At 39.1% G+C, this 20,925-nt stretch overlaps 1 protein-coding gene across 12 annotated transcripts in view; it reads left to right on the top strand.

Moving 5' to 3' along the window:
- Dlg1 (discs large 1) overlaps positions 1-20,925 on the top strand; it is a 336,847-nt gene that overhangs the window by 258,181 nt on the left and 57,741 nt on the right. For 10 of the 12 annotated variants that reach the window (XM_071699794.1, XM_071699791.1, XM_071699797.1 and 7 more), the window contains 4 exons: positions 5,781-6,056; positions 8,271-8,483; positions 11,892-12,054; positions 13,989-14,127. In XM_071699794.1, coding sequence (XP_071555895.1) covers positions 5,781-6,056; positions 8,271-8,483; positions 11,892-12,054; positions 13,989-14,127 — 791 coding nt within the window. The remainder of the gene's footprint in view (positions 1-5,780; positions 6,057-8,270; positions 8,484-11,891; positions 12,055-13,988; positions 14,128-20,925) is intronic. The other 2 variants (XM_071699803.1, XM_071699792.1) reach the window with 1 other exon arrangement.

Raw genomic sequence — 20,925 nt, 5'->3', positions numbered from 1 at the left:
GGGCGTGCTTTTGTTGCGATTTTCCGGAATAAAACGAGGCAGCATAACGACTCCCCTCGCGACGACGCTCGGATTACCTCCGGCGTTAATTCCGCTTAACACGCCCCGGTTCTCGCCTTTTAGCCACGCACGTTACTTACGTTACCTTGGCCATTGTACGCAGATAGCACTCGCCAGACGTCTACCGCAGCGAGAAGGAAGTATTAAATTTAAAGGATTGCGCAAGTCTTTTTTCCTGTCGGTATTACGTTCGCGTTGCTTCTCTTCTGTCTGATTATAAATGACAAATTTTATTCATCATGTTACACAAAAGGAGCGAATGATTATGTTGAATCTATTACTTTAATATAATTTATAATTTACACGAATAATAATTACATTGTAATATACTTTATTTGCCACTTTTAATAAAATTATTTTCGTTATTATATTATCGCAAAATATATATTATTTTCGTTAAAAATAGATTTTGAAACATTTCTGCATAGTATTAAAAATTTCATTTTGACATGAATTTTATAACTCTTTGGAAACATCTATGATATATTAATTTTTATTAACATATATATTAAAACTTATAATAAAATCGAGTTAAAATCTTTATACAAGCAAGATAATTATATGTCGAAATCTAGCAGGTTCGAAACTTACAAATCAGAGTTATCATTTTGTTTAAAAGTTCTCTTTTCCTCTTCTTTCTCTATCTTATTGTGCTCTTCCTTCAAATTTCTCTGTCTCTTTTTCCTCTCGCCGTAAATTACAGACGAGGTGAGGAATTTCGCACGTCAGCCACCTCTTAATAACAATCTCTCTCGACTACTACGGCAGCCTTACTAGCGTCTCGAAGAATTCACCATTTACTTGAGTAACAGGAGGAAACGAGGAGGGGAAGTCAGATTTAATCGGCAGTAATTTCGTTCGCCGTTAAACTCGCTGCTGCGCCGAATCGTCGACGGCCACGGACACCCCACATATAAACTTCCGAGCTACGAAACCAACTTGATCCCGCCGCGCATGATATTATCGCGACGTCGTTCGCCTATCTTCTCTATTAAGGAAAATTCTCGCTCATATTTAATCTCTCATCTTCTTCAAGGCGATAAAATAACGAGAACGGCGGGACACTTCAATTTCTCGATCTTGATAAAGAAGCTCGAATCCTCAAACTTTATTTAAAGACTTAAGGTAGAAAGCTTTTGCTCCTCTACTTGAATGCTCTCGAAGAATAAGGTAGACAATGGACGACGGTTACTTTCAAGGTCGGCGTAGCCTGAAATTCGCTCTATTTGCCATGGAACGCGGCTATCTTTATCCGCCGTGGTTGGAACCGGCGTACCGACAAAGGCCGACGAATATAGCCGGTTTTGACACGGCGAGATGTTAATTCGAAACACACGCGACTACGATGACGATATACCGAGCCAAGTTTCTGAACTCGCTATGTAGCCCTTCGCGATCACGTCATTCTAGTGATGGTTAAAAATATATCATTTTATGTACAAGAGAGAGAGAGAGAGAAGAAAGAAAGTGATATAGATGGCACGTGTATGCTACAAGATATTTTAGCGAATTTATCAAACTACAATCGATTTTATCAGTTCTAATTACGGAGACGTACGGCGTAAAATTACGAGCGGTCAACGAACGGCGCGCGCGATGAGCAATCCATCGATCAAATTCTGCAACGTGCTGGTCGGCCGGTTAATTTCGGCAGCAGGCCGCGGCGGGCGCGTGCCGGCGTTTATTTTCACAGAGAGTCGGAAATAGCCGGCGGCAAAGCATGCGCTCCACCCGATATTATAATAGCGATGACTGGCACGGTAGACGCGACAGTCCGCGGGCGAGTAAGTGACGTTCCGCCGCGCGAGAATGGGAGATGAGTAACGTTACCTCTCGGCCGCTGTCCCTCGTTGTCCGGCGCAAGGAAAGCTGCAGTTTCGCGTTTTCCTGCGGTCGCACTGCTCTCAAAGTCGTGAAAAACTAAAACGTGCGTTCGCCGAGAGTTTGCCTTCAATCGTGTCGCAGGTGTGCGAATATTATTCGGGTCGTCGATCTTGTGGAATCATATATTAATATTATGAATATTAATATATATATTAATTACAATAACAATTTTAATAGTTAATTCGAGGTTTTCTATTACAAACAATAATTATTACTTGTATCTGGAAACAATTGTTAAGTTTATATGAAAAATGCAAATGTTTCTATTGCTTTACAGATTTATTTTCGAAATTGGCGAATTTATTCATAATAAAAACGTGATATTCACGATATCGACATTGTTAGTTGTCGTCCAACAGTGCACGTGCGTCACGTAAAATGCAGCGTGGATTTATGTAATGCCGCGATAAGAAGCAAAAATCGTAGTTGCACGCGAAGTATAAGCAACGGTGGCCAATGTGAATTATGTAAAACGCATAAATCTGTCCGTCGTCTGTAATAAATCACCTAGTCAAACGTCAGTGAAGCAACACCTGCTTGCTATTGAAATTATTCGAGCACACGGCAGACATTCGTATAATCGGATCGAGCGAAACGGAAGTGCGTCTTGCAAATTGGTGCACAAGTTAGTGTTGTTAATTTCTACGCGAGCGTCAGGATGCTCTCGAAAAGTTCCACGTATGATGCAGATCAATGATTGTCAGCATGGTCAACCGGACCCGGAAAATGGTAATTAACGAAAATGGTTTCAGATTACGACGCACTTGCTGAACACTTGCGCGGACGTTTAACAAGATTTATGACGAACGTAAACCCTTTGACGATTCCGGAACACGCTCGTTTATCGTTATCGCGACTTCCGTCGTGCGGTTGCTTAGAGCCACTCAAGGAAAGAGCGATTTTAATTTAAAAAGGAAATGTTTAATTCTAATTTGAAAAGGAAATATTTAATTCTTTAGTTCTACTGATTATAGAGCAGGGTTAATGTTAACATCATTAAAATTAGTATCGCATTACGAATTTATTATGAATGTATATTGGAAAGTAATATATGGAATGATACAAGAACATGCGATTTTATATTAGCATAATTCGTAAAAACAAAGATGCACTTTCATAAACAGAGTGTTTTAATTCAGAAGAAGAGCAATTAATGATATCGAAATTATAGATGACAATTTTTTAATTAATCTGAATTACGATAGATACATACGAAATATAGCAACGCAAAACAAGTGGACTTAATCGACGATGGTAACGAGTTGTCAAACAAGTCCGATAAGCGCAGCTGGTACCGCGTTGTGCAGTGCGTGAAAGTACGGACCCCCGCGCTCTGTCATCCTCCTCGCTTCATACGATTAATTAGCGCTGTCGCATAATCGCGTCGCTAATCGCCGGCTAATTCTCGCGCGGACATAATTGCCACGGCGCATCGTTGATGGGCTACTCTTGTATCGACGAGCGCGTCGTTGACGAGTACACGGCTCGTTACTGCAGCGATGCTGCGTCGGGGGGTTTAAAGGACAGAGGAGGAGAAGGGTGGCTCGACAGAATAGCATAATTCCAACACGATTAATTCGCGATCACCGCAATATGCATCGAGCATCGCATTGCGTGCGTCAAATTTGTGCGCGGCGGATTGTCTCGATACGCGCGGCCGGTGCAGGCGGATTGGAATGCATCCAGGGGTGCATTCCGATTTATATGTGCGCGTGCAAGAGAGATAGAGAAGGAGGGGGGAGAGAGAGAGAGAGAGAGAGAGAGAGAGAGAGAGAGAGAGAGAGAGAGAGAGAGAGAGAGAGAGAGAGAGAGAGAGAGAGAGAGAGAGAGAATGTATAGAGGCACGGATCCTTTCGCCTTCCGTACCATCCGTTTGTGTTGCAACACGATTGGAATGGCATGTACGCGGATGGATAATTGCGATGATGATCGACTCACATGCGAGGCCTTTAACCCTACGTTGTATCGAACGAGATGTATCCTAAAAAATCTCCAGCATGCCGACGTTATTGAAAATCATGATGACTTTGTGCCGATAGTTCCAAACCGACGAGTGATATCGGAAAGAATCGATCGTTACACCTTTTATTTTGTGGTTGCGTAGTGACCTTGATATCTAGATTCTAGAGCGAGGCTAGATCTTGTAACCTGTTGATATTTGAAAATTTTTTAATGCGATTGAAATAATACGCAACTATATTATACAAGATATAATGAGAGATTAGCAATGTCAATCGTGTGACTATTGATATCATTATGATGTTACTCATATCTCAACCACGACAACGTCGGATAAATTTATCAATCTGCATTATTTAGCTTAAGGCAGTTTGCTGAATCGTAATTGCAACGTACACGAATGTAAATGTAACGCGCTGATACATCCGGGGATACGCAATGCGTCGTACTGCGGGAACATGTTTCTAGCATATTATCCTACGGCTTAGTCGGCTTTTGATCCGATTAAAATGGTTTTGCACTCCAATGGATCATGCATAATTGCATTGCGCGATAGCGCACGTGAAGGACCTTTGGTGGCTGCTCTTCTAAAGGAAATCCGTGCTATTTCATTAGGCGTACAATCGCTTGGAAATCACATTATACGTACTACATAAGTTTTCCTGCGCTGCTAATGTATTTAGCTCGTAACTCAACCAGTATTTGCTATATGCAAAAATGTTCTTCGCGATACATTCTCGTGCATGAATTTGCGCGGAGGCTTTCTTAAAGTTATTTTCTTTTTTGTCTGTGATGATACAATTTAGTTTTAACTGTTTTTATTTATTTTGGCTTATTTTAGTGTACTTTTTGCGCGATATAAGAACACGACATTAGCCAATACTGACGCGACCGATTTTCTTTAATTATCCCGTCGTTATAGAATATTAAAACGGTGTCACACGCTAACGTTGCCCAAAGTTAATTGGACGACGGGCTCTTTTAGTACGCTCGAGTTCCGGTAACGAACTTCTTTGCCAGCCAAACACCACGCCTCTCAGAATTTTTTCCACGTGCGATGAAAACTTATAACGAGATAAAGTTTGCATGGAATTAATTAATAAATAAGCGTCTCTGAAACTCGAAACTCCATTTGTCTGAACCTGCCTCTCCGATCGCCTGTAACTCCAAGATATCGAAGTCGCGAGATATTTGACTAACTGTTGACTGGACGGTTGAAAAAATTAATCTAATTTTCTTTAATTGTAAGACATACCGCTTGTGTTTACCAAACGCTTTCCATCGTGCTGCACGCGACATGAACAAAATGCATTCTTCAGTAAAAAATATAGAAATATAGTGTTTCGATATACGACGCGCGTTAGCTGGTGTCGAGACTGTCGAGAGCTTAAATGATGCTCCTTTGTCCTTGCGTAACTGACCGCCATCGATCGGGACACTACACGACCTAATCTGCTCTCACATGAGGTCTCAGAATCAATTAACCGCTTAACTCCCTTCTGGCGTACAGACCCCTTAAGTCTCCCGCGCAATTAAAATGATGAATTACACTATTTTAATAAAATTATGAGTTTTGCATCATCTCGCGCGCACGACGTCGTCATTAACTCTTAACTCTCGCAAGAAGAATTCTGCCTTTCCACAAGTCAGTAAATTTCTTCTGAATCCTATACAATCCTCGTAATGCTTACACTTAAGTATCCCTTGTAACTCTTTGCTAATTTTGACTCCGTTTTAGAAATTAAAAACTCCCTAAGTAGGGTTAAACAAAACTTATATCGAAAGTGTATTCTATTTACGTAGTTTGTATAGGAAGTTGCAGAGAGAGAGAGAGAGAGAATGAAGATAATACTAAGTGCGCGTGTTTGTGCTTTTAGGTGAACGGCGACGATGAATGGGACTACGAGGACATCATTTTGGAGCGGGGCGGGGCGGGCCTAGGTTTCAGTATCGCCGGCGGCACGGACAATCCCCATTACGGCAACGACACCGCCATTTACATCACTAAGCTCATACCGGGCGGTGCCGCGTCCGCGGACGGCCGGCTGCGTGTCAACGACACGATACTGCAGGTGAACGACGTGTCCGTTGTCGACGTACCGCATGCAGCCGCCGTAGACGCGCTCAAGCGGGCCGGCAACACCGTCAAACTGGTAAGCTTTATCTTCCACCCTCCAACCTTGGTGCACCGATACGGGCGCATATACAATGTTACTTGTCCCTATCACGGCAGTTTGCTTTGTTGCTTTGGCGAGCCCTTACAAGCGTTCAATATCAAGAGACAATTTAATACAATGTACATCCTTGTTGACGAGATATTTTCTTTTAAAAAGTTATCAATTGTTTGAAGAAATATGAATACTTTCGCGATTCGCTATGAAAAACAAAGCATGCCTCAATCAGTTACAATCCGTCTGTAAATAGTGATATCCGGATTAAAATATCGAAAGGGAGGATAAGCTATATACTTGAGTAACTAATGATTAATTGACGCATTAAAGATGCTGTGCACGGTACCTGTGCAAACTGACGTATGCAAATCTCAAATCAAAATTTAATTGAATCATCCGCATGGTGCAATATGGCAGCACATTGTTACTGTGATCACATACCATATCATATGCACATCTCAAGTGCGCAAATTTAATTGCGCGACGAATGTGTCGGGAATAATTGAATTGCAAATGCTGTGTAATGCGTATGCTTTCTACTGTTAAACTCACCCTGCGTATACATATTCAACTTCTCAGCCACCGATAGTTACTAACTGATTGCTTAATTAACTGTATAGGCATTGTCGCGTAATCGGTATATTATCACTGCCTACTTAATATATGCATTTCAATTCGTCGAATATCAAAAGATATCGAGACGATATTTTGTGCATCATTTGTCCGGCTTATTAACTCTAAATCGATATCAATTTAATCGCTCTCGTACGTCGTTATTATTCGTTCTCCGTTATGTTGTTCGCCTCAAGCTTTTTCGTCCCGTTTTTCCATCGAAGTACCTACGATTTTTTTTAGTTTCATGACGACATTTCAAGTCCCAGAAAGTTCCGCGGGATTGACGACCTTCTTCGGATTCTATATTTGTCATAAAGACACGCGTCGAATATCTTCGGCTTATACCTGAGGAAAGTCCCGAAGCGACGATCACTCACCCAGGCCTATCGAGATTCCTGTAGCCTAGCAAAGTCGCCGAAGGATGAGGGAAAGTTTTGATGTGATCGTTCGTTACATGCCTCTCGGGTATACGTTAATGTCACCCTCCGAAAAAAAATCCCCAGGCGGACTGCCGCTGTAGCTTCTTTTTCGACGGAAGAAGGCCGATGTTGGTTCGACGTAAAAATCGAAGATATTGATCGTAAATTATTTCAGAAGCAACAACTTTCTCGATGACCGCCGGAAATTTTGGAGGTACTTGAGAGGTTGCACGAGCCAACATCCGCGCGTTATTAACTCTCCCAGGCTAGAAGTGACGATGAGGAAAAGCATAAAAGCGTTTACGGCCGGGCCATTCTAGACATTATTCTGACATAAAGTCGCAACTATCCCTCGTGGCACATAAACGCATCTTTAGTACAGAAATATGGCCGTCGTAAGCAAATTTGATTTGCAATCTCGATTTATGGATGATTCGCGATTAAATTTAGTTCGAGATTGAGTGAATTACTGTATCAAATGTGAAATTTTCATCTCCGATACAGATCGTTATATTACATTTACTTAAATTAATACAATTTAGATATGCTCACGTAATGAAAATATAATTGATTTATATATATATATAACATTAAATGCATTTGTTAAAAATTAAACTATTCTTATTTACATATAATTGTTTTATGTATGATGGAATCAATGATTATAAATAAAATAAGAGGAAAGGTATTTTTTGCATATTTAAATTTGAATACGTTATTTTAAGTGTTTACGTCATGATAAAGTGTATTAATCGGCAATCGAAACATCTGCCAATGCTTTCCCCATGCTGAGTTTAATTAACGTACCGAGCCACCTTAGCGGCGATATAAACGGGCTTTTAAGGCGAATGGCGCCGAACAGGAACAAATCCACTTTATAAATCTCACTGAGTAAACGAGAGTAGTTTGAAAGGAGATATATCTCTCCGATCAGCTATCGGGCGGGCATTTAATTACGTGGAGATTCATTGTTATACCGGGAATGAGAGAGCGCCCCGCGAAGTTTCCTTTTTTAAACGCCTCTCGGATGAAAGCGACGTCGTTTAAAATTTTAACTTCGTAGAATTTACTCGTTAATCGGCCATCCGCGATACCCGACCCTCCCTTCCTCACACCCTCCACCCACGCTCAATTAACGTCATGTTCGCACATCGATTTTCAGTATGTACGCCGACGGAAACACACGCAGTTGATGGAAATCGAGCTGATCAAGGGAAACAAGGGCCTTGGCTTCAGCATCGCCGGCGGTATCGGCAATCAACATATACCAGGTGACAATGGAATCTACGTGACCAAAATCATGGACGGTGGGGCCGCCCAGGTGGACGGTCGCCTCGTCGTCGGCGATAAATTGGTAGCCGTCAGGAACGCTTTGGTAAGCAAACATACATACCAAGCCGCTTGTCTTACACGTCGTGTTTGTTTCGCCGAAAAGTTTCGACAGAAATATTAATATTTTTCTCTTTTTCTCTCCCCCTTCTCTCTTTTTCTTGCGGGTTATATTAATATAAAACACTATAAATATACAAAATACGCGTTGGATTACAAGAAATGTTTCGAGGTTGTAAACGCCTACACGTCGAAACGTTATTTTTTTTTTTATTGAAAAATAGCACGTGTTTATAGAAAAATAAAGTCGCGGTCATGTTTCATTCTAAGATCAATTGCGAAACCGTCTTTTCGCGATATTCTTTTTTTCTCTTTAATTTTTTTTTCTACAAAAGTTGAAGAGATAAATGTAGACGAGAAATAGATCTCACTTTCTGACTTCTGCAAAACTGACCATGACTATATCCCAATAATTATTTTGAAAATGAGGCCGATTATTTCAGAATGACCTACGTGTTATTTGTAAAATTGCTATTGAAAGAATCAATATATTATGTTAAGTGGAATAAAATAGTACGCTATGTTACACGAATAAAACGTGAACTGCGAGAAAGTTTCGGCACATTGTCGTAAACTGAGATAATTTTCATGTCGAAAGTTTAATCAAATGCCGATCTCACAAAGGAGATCTCATCCTTAAGCTAAATTTTATAGTAACGATAAATGGAACTCATGATAGGTTTCATGGGATCACAAGAAATATCGAGAATATACCTATAAAGATAAGACTTTTGACTGCCACTCCGATGAAGTCTGAATATCTCATCGTGAATCTTCTATCGATTTCAGAATATAGTTTAAAACAAAAATAGAAGAATGTTCTTCGTTTCAAAGGTGTAAAAAAATTTGCGATCGGAAGACGCACATATAAATCGTGAAAAAACAAATTGTGGCATCTACGCTCGAGCGAGTCTGGAGAGAGGAAGAGAACCATTTCGAGTTTTATAATTACTCCCGAAAACTTCGAGCGTACGCGCGCCAAAACTAATTACCGTACGATCAATAATTACTTCGCCACGCGGGAGAATAAAACGTAGGCAGCAAGAAAGTTCCGGGACACTGTCGTAAACAAGTAAATTTCTGTGCCGAAAATTTAATTGAGTCTCGATTCGCCCTCTCCGTTCCTTCTCCATTATAAATTTTAAAATTTTATAATCCGATGAAAGGAATTCGCGACACGCATTCTATGGGAATGTTAAAAATATTAAAAGTGTTTTTGACAACCCCAAAGAACGTGCCACGAGTTTTTTTCACCGAATTATAAAATTTTAAATTTAAAATTAAAGAGATTCCCCTTCTCTCATTCCCTCCTTCTTTAGAAGTCATGCCTTACAACGATATAATAAACGCTTCTGTCTCTCTTTTTCTTTCTCTTTCAAAAAAGTGAGTGAATCAGAACTCGATTAAGCTTTCAAAATTAAAGTATAAAAATAGGTATAAAAATTTCTTTAGTTTTTTCTTAGCAGTTTTTTTAAGCGGTAACATAATCTAAAATTTTCTGTCTTGTTAATTTTGTTAAAAATTAAAGATGATTGTCTCAAGATTTTAATGCCTTATTCTTTTGCTTATTTGCAATAAATAATGCGTAAATAAGTTTACAAGCGGGAAAATCGACGCTCGAATCTCGATTAGCTTCACCATCGACCATCCTAGAAAAGTAACAAAAGCAAACCTTTTAACGCACTTTTATGCCATATAAAGAGAGAAAGAGAAAGCGCCTTTTCATCGTATGCGCGCATTCTACACTTCACCCTTCGTCGACAGTCATCAATCTAGCCAGCTATTCGGCTTTAATCGGTACTTTTTTGACGCGACTCCCAGATAGGTGCCTTAAAGGTGGTGAAATCGCTGAAGCGAAAAATCGTAGACTAGCGAAGGTCGACTTACCGTCGACTGGAGCCTGGAGCTGTATATCGCTGACGGAAGGGTTATCAATTACTTCGGCGGCGCTTTGGAAAACCGTCCTAATCTATTTTTCCTATCCGCTCGGATTTATGGGGAATGAGGATGATTTGATCTCACCAATTACTTTACTGCTTAAAAATATGAAATTCGTTCAATCTTATACTTTAATTATCGCGTAATATATATCGAACCTCGAAAGTCTGTCAGAAGTAAAAAATTTACGATTTTAGGGGAGGGAAAAAACAAATTTAATTCCATTTTTTAAATTGTGAGATAACTAACGCAATTACAATTAAGTATGACATCTTGTTACAATGAAACTTATGCCGTTTCTTGAAGAGGTCTGCTATGATTCATTTGTCAATTCGCTTATGACACTATTCATCACAGAAAACCGCAACATAACCGGTTTAAAAGAATAATGACACTTTTGCTCCGTGCAGCGGATTTCACATATTGATTTATGACACTGTTATAGCACATAGGTAATATTCTAGATATACTTTTTATGGGTTTAATTCAAAATCGAAATTTTTTAAGTTTTTTGTGACAGTATTCTTCTGGAGGTGCGGTATGTGTGTACATTCGTTAATATTTTTTCTTTACGGAGAGTTGGCAATTACGTTGGCAATTACTTAATTAAATTATTTGAAATTTTATACATTACTATACATTAAAATAAAGAAAAATGAAATTTTAATGATTGTAGTGTGATATTTATATTAATTCTTAATTTATTACAATGATAAAAATTAAATTTTATTACAATTAAGATATATTATATTTATTGCTATTTAATTTAAAGCGATGCAAGCATTCATGAACGGATTAAGGGTCCACTGGGGTATATCACGCTACAATTTCCATGCTGGTCTCTCAATGCGCGTCAGTTCGATAATAATCGCGATTGTCTCTTAGTGCCTTAAGGAAGACAATCGCAGTGGGCGAACAAGGGGGGAAACGGAAGGAGATAGGAGTAGACCATGGTTGACAGGGGAAATTTAATGGGGAAAATCAATTATCGAAGGCTCGTGACATCGTGATCGAATCGTTTGTATGCGCCGCGACTATGCCAAGTTCGTGTTTCAGAAACAGTCTCTTCTCTTAAGAGAGAAAAGGATTGGTTGATAAACAGAAAGGAAAAAGGGACATTTCTCAAAGAATAATATCCGCGTGGAAAATGAATGAAAAACGTGCGAGGAATTAATGTACCTGACATAATCATAAAAATGTATCTCATTTTCATATTACATTTGTATCTTGTTCGACATTTTCTGATATAATTTTATGCATGGATGTAAACAATAGTTTCTTCAAACAGCAGCTTATTTTGTAAATGTCGTAATATATGTTGGCGACATAACGTATATATTAAATTTTGGTCTGCGAAGAAAGAAGTACTTTGGCAACGTTTCAAATAATTGTCTTTGATCGTCGACGAGTCAATGTTAAGTGCACATTATCAAAAAAGAGCACATATTGGTTTCAGCAGGGCGATAAAAATCTGGAGAATGTGACACACGAAGAGGCAGTGGCGACCCTGAAGGCGACCCAAGATCGCGTTGTACTTCTAGTTTCCAAGACGGAAAGTGGAATCATCCCCCCGCCTCCTCCTCCAATAGCGACGGACAATTCTCTTTCGCCTCAGCCACGTGAGTCATCAAGTTTCCTTAATTTTTTGCGTACATTGTTATTTAAATCGGAATACCGCACGAAAAAATAAATAATAGATAATAATTTTATAATTAGTGTTCTATTTAAAATTTAATTACATTTCGGATTACATCAAACAGATCTCATAGGTAAAATATACTTTAATTTATATACTCTCCCAAGATATTTATACTTCAAAATTCACTGATTTTTCTTATAATAATTCTTATTGTTAGACAACACGTTCAAGATGGAGCGTTCAGCGTAATATAAAACGTGAAGACAATCTCGTTGACTATCAATCAAGCAACGAAATAAAATCGCAGCGTGAAACCTGCGATTTTATTTCATCGTCCGTGATTTACGCGACAAGGACGGCTGAACATTCGAGCCGTGCGCGTTTTAATAATCGACTCTCCGCAAGAAACGCCGCCCGGCTCCACTTTCGTCGTCGCACCTAACCGTATTTTTCGTCGCCACTTTTCCATCGCGAGATCTCGATCGAAATAATAATTACGGTATCCTATTAATTATTCAAAGCCATCTGCCCGACGGGTTGGAATTCAAATCAACCGTGCCTCCCGTATAACCCCTCCGCTGGGTGAAAATAAACGCGAACGAATCCCCGCGATTTCCGCGCATCGAGAGGTGCGGAAATGAATTTTTGATCCGCGGGTCTTCCCCCATCAGCCGGACTTTTACTGACGATCGGACCGTAACTTATTCATCAGTCTCATAAAACGGAGCTCGTAAAGTTCATCCCGAAACGCACGCGAGCGGTCTTATCTCCCTTTCTCCGTTTATCGCGTGTGTTATGAATGCGGCACACCGCGCGTCGAAAACGTTCGATCGAGAAAATCTTGAGAGTGCAACGTTGAAATTTCATACCACGGGAAAAGGGCGATGTTTCTTCGATTTTTCTAGTGAATTAACGAAGTTACTTTAAGTATTCGTGCGTAAAATTGACGAACGTATGTAGAGAGATTGATTGTTATTGTAAAACAGTAGCGTTTCTCTTTATGTGAAAGGTGAAAGACCGCTTCTCGAGATATTAAAGACATGTCGAGCTTTGCGCCGTGGTTGTATCTTTATCCTACAGCAATATCGCCATATTTATTTTTCTTCAAACGGGAAAAAACAGTCCAGTACAAGCGCTATAGTTCGCCCAACCTCGATGTGAGCGGGAAAAAGCGGACTCGACGGCGGCGGTTTTATGCCGACTGAATTCAAATTGCCCCTTTAATGCTGCGGCATATCGGTGCCCCGCGGGATTATCCGAATATTTGCTTTAATCTCCAGGCGCAACCCGGAGTTTCTCGGAGAAGCCATCTCGACGCGAATAAACAAGTCTGCTCTAGATTGAGATCGCTATTTTCTGTCTCGATCTATGCTTTTTATGCTATTTTTTGCGCAATACTTGTATAGGAAGATAAAATTTTAGCGTATAATATAATATTGTAATGACGATAATAATAAATTACTCATGTATATAATTTATTATTAATAATGTTTAAAATTAATTTAATATTATATTATATTATATTAATACTGTTATATATTAAATTAATTTAATATTGCATTATATTTAGGAACGAAACTATTATTTTTTACTAATTTGTCAGTACTATAATTTGCGATTACGTTTTACTTCCATTTTTGTTTGTATCATATAATATTATTTTTTTACAATCGTTAAATGTATAATATCCTTAGAGACATGGTTTTAAACTAATTATTATTAATAAAAATTATTCTATCGCAGAAATAAAGACAAACACGTATGTCAGCGAATGTTTAGTATCGAACAAATTTGATATTCGTGAAATACAACGAAGTATGTAGTATCAGAAATAGAAAACGTTGGCGGGATCTGTTGATGATTTCCCGCACATATACTAACGGACGATAACCCTAATTTTTTGTTTGCTACTAGGTAAACAAAACGGCTCCGTGTCTGTGATGGAAAACAACACCGCGGCTCTACCGTACTCGCAAGAATCTCGCCACGCGTCCTCTCTTGCTCTGCACGGCACCGGGACACCGCGAGCAGTTTCCCAGGAGGATGTCTCACGGTGAGTCTCTCTCTCGTCTTTTACTATTTTTTGTGAGACCCCACGCGAGTTGACCGCTTTTGGTCAGCATCTAGCAGACCTTTTAACGAAAATTGCGGCGCAGCATATCCGCCACCGTTCCTCCCTCGCGAGCATAAAACAGGGCTCGTTCGCCAGTCACGTCCGATACTTTCGGGATGCACCGAGCTTTTGCCCTCTCTCGTTCGTTTTATACGCTGTTTTCTCGATAATAACGAGAGTCTGTAAATTCAAAAACGTAAATGCGCCGAAGAAATAGACCATTTGTCTTGTGTTCCCGTCGGCTATTTATCGAACTGGCCCGTTGATCATTCTTGCAAAACGTGGTACTAATTTCAAAAGCAAACCGAGTGAAACGGATAAACTGTATCGGACGGATGTTTCCGAGAGGTCGACGAGCAACATGAATCGGTGGAGGGTAAAGAGCTTGCGGTAGGGCCGGTGCGCACGAGAGCTAATTGCCGATAGATTAAGGGCTTATCGAATTGGCCGGACTATGCCATGAAGGTGGGATTGGTCCGGACACATTATGTACCTCTGCTGGAGGCTTACTCACGCCAGTTCGGCTCCTCCTATTGACCTGTCCCTTCGTGGTTAACCCCTCTCGAATACTACTGCACGAGGCTCCAACATTGCCATGTACCCGGGACTGTCCGGGTTAAGGTCGTCACTGAACATCGCACGAGCGTAATAGAGGATTAGATGAAGCGGGAACGAACTTACTTAGATCGTTGTCAAATTATCTCTCTTCCAGAAATCTTGCGTTGCATTCTGATGAATCGTTTCCTCACACACATATCTTAAATTCTTTGCGCTTGTGTTTATCCAATTTATCTTTTTATATCGCCTTATTTTATTTCAGTGATATTTTTACGATATTTTTTGTTAACATATAATTAAAGAGGATTTATTCACCCAATTTTAATATGATAGCAAAATGGCAAAAGTTGGTGAAGTCTAATTTTACCATAAAATCTCTGAAGAACAATTTTTTTAAGTAATATATAAAATTATTTTCTTCTGTAAACATATATCTATGCAATAGTTTTTAAGTAATTAGCAGTAATTAAAGATCTTTTCATAAATCAGACTTTAATAGATTAGCAAATACTAGACTACAAACTATATCTTGTAATAAATTTTAAATAAACTTTGTTTTCACATATTTTGAATTTAGGGCTTAATTATGAAGATATATAACGCGTTAAAGATAGGTAAGCTGTGAAAAATAATGAAAAGTCAAAGTTGCATCAGGAATTCTTTTTTAAAAGTTTTTACGATGATGGAGGAACATTCTGTAGAGAAGTTACATCTACACGTTTTATTTTTACGTGAAAAATTACATACACATTTTTTTCTTATTTTTGCGATCAATTCGATATATCCCTTAATTTTATTGAAGAGAATATAATGTAATATATTGAATTATCCGCCTGAATCTTGAAAACGTCGCATATATTTTGGAATATTACATAGGAACGAGGAGATTTCGTTTCTATGACGCACACAATAAATCCAATTTAATCTATCCTAATCTTCTATTTGCTCAAAGAATCCCATTGATGAGAGTGAGATCTATGAGACATAGAAAATTTAACTTCGATTGAGAGAAAGAGACTTTAAAGTAGCGTGCGAGGAACTAATTGTAATCTTGATTACTATTCCTACCGGACTGCTGGAAGTTATTCCACAGTTAAACATTACCATGAATGGAATATTTCATTAAGCCGACCAGCCGCCGCGCCGCGAAAATTTCGCGCACCTGTGCGCCGCCGACTCGGTATCCATTTATACAGTTTTCCGAGCTGCATATAGACTCTGCCGCTCGCGTTATTTTCTGAATACGAATCTCATTCAGCGAATCTCATTTCTTCTCTGTTTTTCATTTACTAATTAATGATTCTATGATAACGCCTATGCACAATAATTATTGAAAAAGCATCCGCTGTTTGTCATTTATTTAACGTCAAATTTAACAAGCTTGAAAAGGTAATGTTAAAATAACGAAGTATAAATATATAAGAATGGAATATATATATATTTCATTTATATATATTCACATCTCGCGTCACGGAAAAACAATTCGCGTGCTCACACCGAAGAGGGAAATATCACGAAAGAAACAAAGCTCGCTCGTACTCGGCGGACTGTAATTTTTATCTCGTTTGATTGGAACAATTCCGGGCGTTGATTGGCGAACTCGTCTTTGTTTTCCGCGGCTTTGTTTGACGTGTGCGCGTTGCGGTTCGAAAAGTTCTCCGCGAGTAAATTTCTTGCTCGCTTTTTCATTCGCATAGTTCGTCAAACACGTCTCGTCGATACTACCGCGCCGAGCGCGCCGAATGCGCCGCAAAATGCAATGCAGATGCATTTTTGTTGCGCAGTGCTCCGTATCGCGACGGATGCTCGCGACACGTCCGCAAATGTGCGTTTTTAATTACTCGAGCGTGTCCGAGGATGCCGCATTCAGTTGCCCATAGTTACATAGATCGTAAATACATCATAAAAGCTTCAACGTAATTTATTGATGCCCAGGTGCCGTATTTATTTGTGGCCATATATTTCTGAAATTAATCACAAGTCCACGCAATTTATTCCATATTTTTTTTAATACTCGCTCAAGGATTCGCTTAATCTTTTGAATTTTTCATTAATCACGACTTTCTCAATGCGAATGATATCATAATTAGTGTAATACCATTCCCTGGCGGTATATAATCTGCCACATCATGTATATGCACGCGAGCGGATATATTCGGGTGTGGATGTAGCGCCACGCGCGCAGCTGCATCTCCGAAATACGGGCCAAGGTCACAGCTGGCCCGGGTCACGAACGAGCTACCGGATCCGACCAATCTCGCTTACGTGATGCAGCATCCTCTCTGCATCGATCCGAATGCGTCCCACTGCATCTTCGCCAAATACTGCCGAATTCTCATCGTTACGATACTGTTTACCTTCTTGTATCAGTAAGAAATTTATTACGAAATTTAACATAGTTGAACAACCGAGGATTAGGCTATTCTAAATTACAAAAAATCAATTTGAGGGGAACCGAAAGAAACATTCGCTAAGTTCCTCAATTCGAATAAATAACTGACGATTTGTTTATCGCGATGCCATAACGTTATAACGTCTTAATTATCATGAATAAGCTCGCATAACTTTTTGAGTCTGCCAGAGTTCCTGAGTTTCAAAGAGAGAAAGACTCCGTCGCTACTCTTGAGAATTATCATATCATTTTTATTTTGTGACGCCTCCTGAGTACGCGATGTGTTATGACTTATCACGAGCGCTTTGCTCGGTAGCTTTTGATGGTCAACATAGAACTCCTTCATCCGGTTCATTGTGTCGCGCCCTCGTATGTGACGGCGCAAATTTAATTTCTTCTGTGGCTCTTGTCCCGTCGGACATCCTGGCCGGAGATGTCCGGTCCAGGGCTAGGAAACTCGTCGTCCTCCCGTGAACAATAGTGCTCTAGGTGCGAGAAGGATGTCATGAAAAATTTGCTCAACAATTTCGTATTCAACCGGAAATACCGACTGTACGAATTCAAAAACTTCACGAATTAGGCGTGTTTTTTTAATACAGGAATAAATTATTATTATTGCAAGTAAATATTAACGCGCATTAAACATTCAGAGAAGATTTTTTCATATTTCATTTTTACATATTTTATACTTTTTGAATTTTTTTTATTTTGGTTAATATACATATAACTTTAGATATTATAATTTTATTAGAACCAGTATATAGAGCAATTTTTGCTGTCAATTTTACCATTTCAAGTTAGTTTTAGTGCTTCAAAATATCTATTTCTTTATCTCTATTCAAATTATATATTCTTCACTTTTCTATATTTTCTTCTCTTCTTTTCTATGTACTTTTATAGTTTTGTATAGTATTTTGCGAAATTCGCAATACTATTCTATTCTATTTTATTCTGCTTTGTTTTATATACATTATAAAACAAGAATCTGCTTTCTGAAGATTTTTTTTATCTGTTTTGTGAATAAATATTATTTTATCGTAAAATATAACGTTGCCGCGCGAACTTGAGGAACAATGCGATGCGGATAATCCTCTCTTAACGTTATGGACATTTTAACGTTTCAATGCATGGGCTCTCCGCAAATGTTGCACTTCGGCAATGCGTGACGATGCTTATCGGAAGCCGGAAGCATGTGAACTAAAGTGCGGATAAAGAACGCTCTTGTGCTGAACAATTTCCAGGGATGCGGCAGCTTTTGCATTGAAGAATAATGGATTCCCTGGTACGAGATGATCCCATATTATTTGGCGGGGTGGCTACACTAACCGGGAATTTTCCACGAACTTCCCGGGGAAGTCCCTCGAAATCCCTTTCCTTTTTACCTGTTCTTTTCTTTCTCACAGACATGACACCGAGAATTGTTGCATTGTTCGCAGAACTTCCTGGATTTTTACGAATTTTCTTGTCACACTTTTTATGCACAGTTACCTGCGCATGTTTCCGAAAACGGTGAATATTTCCTACTTCTAATTTGCGAAACTCGACGACAGTTAAAAGGAGTTATTGTGTCTCTTTTTTCCTACATTATTCTGTGTTTCAATTCGTGGGTCGTTTAATCAAAAGTCGATAATAAATTGATTTTCGTAATTCCTTTTTTTGACATTTAACTATGAATTTTAGTGTAAAAGGACAAACTGTGCATATATTACCATTTATTTTTGTTAACTATTTTTTTATAATTTTGACATTATTTTGGCATTACATTGCTAAAATACGTTTAGTGATGAAAATGATTCTTTGTAATAAAATTGATGCGACAATAAAATTGGCACTTTTCGATAGTTAGTTGAACAATAGGTTAAAATTTATTTAATCCTTCTTTGTGGTAAACTGTTTCCATTGTAAAATAAATCTGTTACCATAGCACGCACAATGCCATGGTATGAGCCTTTGAACCGTGCCATCTGCAGCGAAATATGCGCTTGCTACCGCATAACGGGTGCATTTACACAGTTTGTTTAATTTACAGTCCACGACCCAATTCCGGACTGTTCTGTATAATGTATCGTTTGTTGCGGCACGATCTCTGGAGAGCCGTTGTCTAGGAAACGTGGCATTGCGAGACACGTTTAATTTGTAGAAATTTACGCGATAAACATTTCTTGGAATTAAACGATTTAGCCAAGAAAGAAATGTCTTTTCCTTCAGTTTATCGCGTTACGGAAATAAAGCAGCGTATATTTCCAATTATTTTCTGTTTTTAGTTCTCCATATAAAGCGCTCGCATGAACAAATACACAAAAATAGAAGTAATGTATCGATCAAAAGCGGAAGTTAGCTCTGTGAATAAAACACGATATAGTCATGTATTCCAAGAGTTACAAGTGATGAATATTTTCAATCGTATTTCACGCATATGTATTATAATTAATTATTGTATTATAATTAATCAGTACATCGTATTATAATTAATTAGTTTGAAAACTATTTCTTGATGGAAGTTCTACATGGAGGTTATTAGTTAAAAGATACGTTGGATTATATTGAAAATTATAATTTTCGAGCATTAAAACATACCTTCTGTTGGAGTTAAAATACGAAAAAGTGAAAAATAGGGAGAGAATTACAGAAAGAAGATTGCTGGGATCGCAGCCTATCAATCTTGTGTCAGTGGCAGTTCACAATCGCGAAAAGAAAGTGACATCGATGTCAAGAGACTTATAGTGGTGATCGAACGAAGGATGCGGTCTGTCGCTATTTTTCGCGAGTTTCGCTGAAATGGTCGTTTTCCGCGGTCTGGTTATCGGCGGTCGACGGTTAACGAGCTGGCGGCCGGAGTGCCTGTGCAGAAATGAGACTTGTAACTGCGTAACTGGCGAACGTCTGTACGGACTCGTTGGGTTCACAGACCAATAAGTCTTCCGGTGGCGGCGACGGCGTGCGACGTGATAACGCTGGCTCAGCCGTCCCAACGTCGTCGCGACGCCGCCAGACGCCGTCGTCGAGAGAAAGGAGGGAATTTCTCGGTTGCGCTTGACTGTGATGCTGCATGGCGTCGTTTAGTGGCGTTCGTTTTCGCGAGCCGCACAAGATCTCGCATATCACCGATATCAACGCCGTCGAGTCAGCGCGTTATTGGTCCCTCCTCTTTCCTTTACGCTGTCGAGTAAGATAAAAATTTCATTTAACACATGGTACTGATTTCACCTGCTACCTGTGGAAGGGAAAGAGGATTTCAAGAAACGAAGGGATGATGAAGCATAGACAATAGCATTTTTTATTTAATTTTTGATTGTCTAAATTATTTTTGAGAGACGTTCTACATATAAAAATAAATAAATATAAATTAATGAAGGATAAATAATAAATTTATCATTAAAAAATGCAAAGTTGTAATGATTGATACACAAGCATAGCGTAAAGTTAACAAAATATATTTTTCAAAGTGGTATACTCACGTGAAAAAGCTTTTATGATGTAACTTTTATATGACATGCGTAAAGCTTCTTACTAGCAGTCAGAACTGGCGGGTTATCATTGGCGTTGAGTATCCCGGATATTTCATTAACCAGCTGGAAGTTATGTCGGAAACGTGAAAGTGGAGAAGCGACGCGTTTCTCCTAGCTACAGGAACGATATCGACGCTTCACGAGACGGGAGGTCAAACAACATTTCGCGAGGAAATTCTTTTCGCAGATTCTTCCACGGCGAAAGCTGCGGGATTGAAAATTTTCCAGTTTAAATTCGCGCTGTCGTGCGTCGCGGAAATTTTCTGCATTAATTTTAAC

This window comes from Temnothorax nylanderi, unplaced genomic scaffold (assembly GCF_030848795.1).
Source record: "Temnothorax nylanderi isolate EJ_2023f unplaced genomic scaffold, tnyl_v1.0 TNYL_tig0019_pilon, whole genome shotgun sequence".
Lineage (NCBI taxonomy): Eukaryota > Metazoa > Arthropoda > Insecta > Hymenoptera > Formicidae > Temnothorax > Temnothorax nylanderi.
This window is presented reverse-complemented; position numbering and strand designations above follow the sequence as displayed.